We start from the raw sequence: 6339 nt of genomic DNA on the forward strand, positions 1-6339 counted from the left end.
CCCCTGGCAGTGAGAACAAGCCGAGGAATGGAGGCATCTGTGTGGCCAACCACACTTCTCCCATCGATGTTATCATTTTGGCAAGCGACGGCTGCTACGCAATGGTACGTATGTGTGTGGGGGGGGGGGGGGGGCTACAATTGATTATTACAATTTGTCCATAATCTGTAATTTTTTGCAATATGATCCTGAATATTGACTTTGTTCACAGCTGTACAGATTTTTGTAAAATCTGACTGCATTGATTTATACTGGCTACCACCAAACCAATGAAGGATTGATAGACGATTGATAGATTGATAGCGAGCACTGATTATGGCTACTCCTGACTGTGTTGATTATGGCTACTCCTGACTCCTGACTGTGTTGATTATAGCTACTCCTGACTCCTGACTGTGTTGATTATAGCTACTCCTGACTGTATTGATTATGGCTACTCCTGACTGTGTTGATTATGGCTACTCCTGACTGTGTTAATTATGGCTACTCCTGACTATTGATTATGGCTACTCCTGACTGTATTGTTCTTGAGTGTAAGTGTTCTCTAACCTTTTCTGCAGGTTGGCCAGGTGCACGGTGGCCTGATCGGGATCATCCAGAGAGCCATGGTCAAGGCTTGTCCTCATGTTTGGTTTGAGCGCTCCGAAGTTAAAGACCGCCACCTGGTGGCCAAAAGGTAACACTACAACATGCATGGAAATTTCACAACCTGTTTTGTTGGAGCCAAAAGACCATTTGTCAAATAAAAATGTCCTCTTTGGCCACCTCATAGAACAGGCAATCACATTTCCTGATTGAGTAATATTAGATTAGTGAATGATTTAGTGCTAATTGACCGATGTGCGAGCACGTCACCTTATATTCTGGCAGTGAGGAGAAGATGGCACTCATGCACGAGTGGGAAAACCACAGTTTACGGAAAAATCCCAGAGCCGTAAGATGTTGTTAATGGGGAAAATATGTCTCATGTGTCATGTGCTGAGGAAGAGCTACATCCTGCAGCGGTAAGAAATGTGTTTTGTCTCCAAACACAGATCACTGACCCAGCATGCACTTCTTCTCTCGGCCTGTCTCTCCTCTGTTCCCTCTCAGGCTGAGTGACCACGTAGCAGACAAGACCAAGCTGCCCATCCTCATCTTCCCAGAGGGTGAGTAGTCCCGGGCAGGCAGGCCCGCAACTCCCCCCAGAGCTCCTTAGCCAAGGCCACAGCTGAACACAGCCGCCAGAACACATGACCAGAATCTGCCCCCATCTGGTAGATTCAGGCCATTACAATATCTGAGACCGGGATCTTGTATGACAATGCCTGAGACCTGAGAGGTATACTACGAAGTGAGGTTACTGGCTTACCCAGGTAACCTTGGGAGAAACCACTGATCTCAAACTAACGTCACTTCATAAGCAGTACATGCAGTAGCAGCCCAAGACTCTGGAACTGCCTCCCCCTCCACATCCGTGCAGCCCAGTCTCTAAATATTTTTAATTCCCTTTTAAAGACCCACCTCTTTTCACTTGCCTTTGATTAGTGTCTCCTTTTTAAGTGCCAGTGCATAGTGTCCCCTGGCTACCTTTTGGTATATTCTCTCTTTTTACATTATTTTAACTCCTTCAGTCATTGTCTTGTTGCCCTTTTCATTTTTTCCCCCTTCTGCCTAAGGTCATTCTTTTGTTTATTGCACTTAGCACTTTATTGTGAAGCACTTTGGTGCGGCTCAGCCGTCTGTAAATGTGCTATAGAAATACAATTTGACTTGACTTGATGCACTAAAGCACTCTTTTAGAGATCAGCGGTTTCTCTCGAACTAACCTCACTTTGCCTGGCAGTTCATGCCAGAATCAAGGCGGTTCATCAGTGGCATCTCGGGTCCAGCTGTGGTGTGATGGGTTGGAAGGGCAGACACAGGGCAGTGTGTTCTCGTAGTGTGACGGGCAGGGCAGTGTGTTCTCGTAGTGTGACGTTGATCTCCTTCACCTCTCGTCTCGGCAGGCACCTGCATCAACAACACCTCCGTCATGATGTTCAAGAAGGGCAGCTTTGAGATCAACTGTGTCGTCTACCCAGTGGCCATCAAGGTGAGGGCGTCGAGAGGCCACCATTCAAGAGGGGTATCACTGAAATCACTCATCCCTGGGTTCACTGGTGTTACAGAAATATGTGTGTGTGTGTATATGTGGTGTTGTGGAGCAACAGTGACATCACAGACTGACAATTGGTGAACTCTGGGTTCATTTCCCACCGTCGTGATGTTCCGCGCCTTGATTTTGCCCGTCGTTTGGACAAAAACGTCTGCTAAATATCAGTGAACTTTAAATGTAACCTTATATATACAGTATAATGGCTATCAGAACAATCAAACATTAATTGGTCCATGAATAGCTTAGCCTCTCTATTATACATCGTCTCTGTCTCCCCAAATCTTTTATTCACTTCCTCTTACTTTTTCACCCTTATTCTGTCTCGCTCCCCCACTTCAACCCTTCTGCCTCTTTCTCTCTGTTTCCATCTCTTTTTCTCTCTCTCTCTCTCTCTCTCAATTACCCCTCACTACCTTCCTGCTGTCCTGTAGTATGACCCTCGTTTCGGGGATGCCTTCTGGAACAGCAGTAAATTTGGGATGGTAAACTACCTCCTGCACATGATGAGCAGCTGGGCTATAGTCTGCAGCGTGTGGTACCTGCCCCCCATGAGGAGAGAGGTAACACACACACACTCACACATACACACACTCTCACTCTCTAGCTCTGTCTCTCTATCTGTCTGTCTCTCTCTTTGTCTCTCTCTCTCTCTCTTTTTCTCCTTCCCCCCTCTCTCTCATATATATATATATATATATATATATATATATATATATATATATATATATATATATATATATATATATATATATATATATATAAACATAGACACACATGCAGTATACACACATGCACAAACAAGCATAAGTGTTTACCCTATATAAACACAGCTGTTACCGTCTGTTGTGCTGTCCTATCCTGTCCTCACTGTGCAGTTAGAAACTGTCAGTGCTCCCTCTGTTGTCATTCCTGTTCCTGTGTGCTGTTCCTCTGTGCTGCTAGTTTAGCACTGTGTGCTGTTCCTTTGTATGCTGCTAATTTAGCACTGTGTGCTCTTCCTCTGTGCTGCTAAGTTAGTTTAGCGCTGTGTGCTGTTCCTCTGTGCTGCTAGTTTAGCACTGTGTGCTGTTTCTCTGTGCTACTGTGTGCTGTTCCTCTGTGCTGCTAGGTTAGCACTGTGTGCTGTTCCTCTGTGCTGCTAGTTTAGCACTGTGTGCTGTTCCTCTGTGCTGCTAGGTTAGCGCTGTGTGCTGTTCCTCTGTGCTGTTCCTCTGTGCTGCTAGTTTACCACTGTGTGCTGTTCCTCTGTGCTGTTCCTCTGTTCTGCTAGTTTAGCACTGTGTGCTGTTCCTCTGTGCTGCTAGGTTAGCACTGTGTGCTGTTCCTCTGTGCTGCTAGTTTAGCACTGTGTGCTGTTCCTCTGTGCTGCTAGGTTAGCACTGTGTGCTGTTCCTCTGTGCTGTTAGTGTAGTTTACCACCCCGAAATCTCCTCTCAACAGGAAGGGGAGGATGCAGCTCAGTTTGCCAACCGGGTCAAAGCGGCCATTGCCAGGAAGGGTGGACTGGTGGACCTGCTCTGGTAAGTGCACCATCAAAAGGCCTTTTCACATGAAACACACTAATGCATCAGAGGAAAAAACACTGAATCACACTCAGTCTTCCATAAGGCTAAAATCAGAGATGTTGTATATTCACATGTTCTGAGAGTGAACCTCCACTCTGTGTGTGTGTGTGTGTGTATTGCAGGGATGGCGGTCTGAAGAGGCAGAAGGTGAAGGAAGCTTACCGGGAAGAGCAGCAGAAGCTCTACAGCAAAGTGCTGGTCGGCGTCCAGGAAGAACGTGGCTGTGCCTGCCACCAGGGCGGCGCTATGGAGGAGCAGCAGTGTCAATGTGATCACAGCGAACCTGAAGAGGATCATCAATGCCTATATGAGCATGACAGCTCGGCAGAGCACCATGGACATTCAACTGGCACCATGGAAGAAAATGGGCACTATTGTGACCACGTTGGCATTGTTGAGGCTGATGGACAAGATGGTGACCAGGGTGCCGCTGTTGAGGTGGATGGACACCATGGTGACCAGACTGACACTGTTGAGGTGGATGGACACCATGGTGACCAGACTGGCAATGTTGAGGTAGATGAACACCATGGTAACCAGACTGGCACTGTTGAGGTGGATGGGCACCATGGTGACCAGACTGGCACTGTTGAAATGGATAGGCATTCTTATGACCACTCTGGCACTATGCAGAACCATAGGCACCTCTGTGATCAGACTGGCAGTGTTGACGATGATGATGGTAGTGGCCAGTCCTGCGATCTGACTGGCAGCGTGCAGGACGGTGGGCACTTGCGTAAACGGACTGGCATCCTGAAGGATCCTGGGTGCTCCTGAGACAGCCAGCGGGCACTGAGGCTGCCACTGTGCCAATGACTTTAATGCCACCGGACTGGGGCCTGCACCCCCAGGAGTACAGGGGGACCCACAGTGAGCCTGGCCTAGAACGAAGCCCCTGGACTGGGCACCGCTGTGGGATGTGCCCCCACCAAGAGACTGGAGCCTGCTGGAGCTCTGTCTCTCTGCTGTCTTTAGTTCCCACGGGTCTCCTGATTGCATTAGAAGGAGTTTTTTTGATTGTTTGTTTAGGGTTTATTATTATTATTATTATTATTATTATTATTATTATTATTTTGCACACTTTGCACGACAAGCACAGGCATTAGTTGATTTTATTGAAGTTGTTCTGTAACATTTCAACTAAAGAATTCATTTTATTTTTTGATGTTTGATTTTATTTGGCTACATTTGTTTACAGTTGTTGAGGTTTTCAGTTCTGCATGTTCAGGAGCAGAAGGGTGAGATTGGGAAAAAGGGGTGTGCTCAGTACACAGAGAGGGAAAGAAAGAAAGGGAGATATGAAAGAATGAATGAAGGAGGGCAGAAAGAGATGACAAAGATTACTTGGCCAGTCGAGCTCAGAGTTGACCTTTGATACACAGTATCTGCTGTAATGTGCAGGGGTTTGTTTTTGTTTTGTTTTTAAATAAAAAACACCTTGTGTGCTCTTTTTAATTCTGTATTTGTGTGTCTTAGACATTTGCTGCAGTTGTTTTTTTTAAACCTCTTTTTATTGAAAAAGCATTGATAGTACAGCGGCTAAGGCCAGATTTTTACCTGAATCGTACCAAACTTGGTACAGGTATAGTACTACCCCTAGTGATCAAAAATTAAAATGGACCCCAACACATAGCGTCCCCTAGTGGCCCCTATCTTGATTTCAAATATGGCCACCAAAATATGCCCTTTTTTATACATTTATAATGCTATGCTGCTTTTAACACATAATATAACATGTCTATAGCCATCTTTCAGCATTATGAAATACATTATGAGGCAATCATGCATAATTAAAATGGCAAACATGTTGGATTTTAAGGAAGTAGCCATACATTCTGACACCGAGTCAAAAACTGGGGCGCGTTTAGGCTATGTGTGAAGTTTCGACTGTGTGACTAAACCCTGCACTTGTCTGGGCTCAATCTAATTTTCCCCCTAGAGGCTGGCATGCTAGCAAGGAGGCTAAAACCCATGGATGCTAGTGTCTGTCAAGTCTCTTAAAGAAACATATGCTTAGCCTAGAAATCTAGACACACCCTAGCGGCAGCTAGTCTAGCAACTCTCTGTTGGCTTGTGAGCTCGAAAAATTAAACTTCTATCAGGCCAATCAAATCGTGTATAGAGTCGTTAGGCGGGCTTAACATAATGATTGATGGCAGAGTTGCAACGGTTTGGCTTGAATTCCCTGCTACTTGAAAACAAAGAAGATGGATGTTGCTGTTGGTGAACAGTGTGACCGCAAGTTTGAACTAGCCAACTAGCTCCGCTGGTGGGAAAACGCATGGGACTCATAGCGCTGTCCTATTGCGTGCAGAGGGAATTTGAAAGACAACCGATTATCCCGCCCCTCGCGCTGAGCACTGCGAACGGTGAGTGCCCAGACCCTACATTTTAATGTGGGTCTGGCTCGTCAGGCTAACATAGGCTGCCTTTTGGGAAATTAGCTATTTTGTATTCTATCCTAGAGTTAGATAAATTAGTACATACACCCAGTCATAGTTAGATAAATTAGTACATAGCCCAGTCCAACACATCCTGTTAGCCTAATTCAATTGAGGTGGGTGGGTCTAATTCCCATATGCTAAAGTTTCTTTTAAGGCTTATAGTGATTGTTTGAAAAGGTCTATTTTGTTTTAT

The 6339-nt window shown here is 45.6% G+C and overlaps 1 protein-coding gene across 1 annotated transcript in view; it reads left to right on the forward strand.

Moving 5' to 3' along the window:
* The window catches only part of gpat4 (glycerol-3-phosphate acyltransferase 4), a 28496-nt gene extending 23339 nt beyond the window's left edge, over nucleotides 1-5157 (forward strand). The window contains exons 7-13 of the mRNA XM_042060368.1: nucleotides 11-104; nucleotides 561-676; nucleotides 1093-1148; nucleotides 1989-2074; nucleotides 2569-2697; nucleotides 3578-3657; nucleotides 3825-5157. Of these exons, the coding sequence (XP_041916302.1) occupies nucleotides 11-104; nucleotides 561-676; nucleotides 1093-1148; nucleotides 1989-2074; nucleotides 2569-2697; nucleotides 3578-3657; nucleotides 3825-4479 (1216 nt within the window). The 3' untranslated portion in view covers nucleotides 4480-5157. The remainder of the gene's footprint in view (nucleotides 1-10; nucleotides 105-560; nucleotides 677-1092; nucleotides 1149-1988; nucleotides 2075-2568; nucleotides 2698-3577; nucleotides 3658-3824) is intronic.
* The last annotated feature ends 1182 nt before the right edge of the window (nucleotides 5158-6339 follow it).

This window comes from Alosa sapidissima, chromosome 13, assembly GCF_018492685.1.
Source record: "Alosa sapidissima isolate fAloSap1 chromosome 13, fAloSap1.pri, whole genome shotgun sequence".
NCBI lineage: Eukaryota > Metazoa > Chordata > Actinopteri > Clupeiformes > Clupeidae > Alosa > Alosa sapidissima.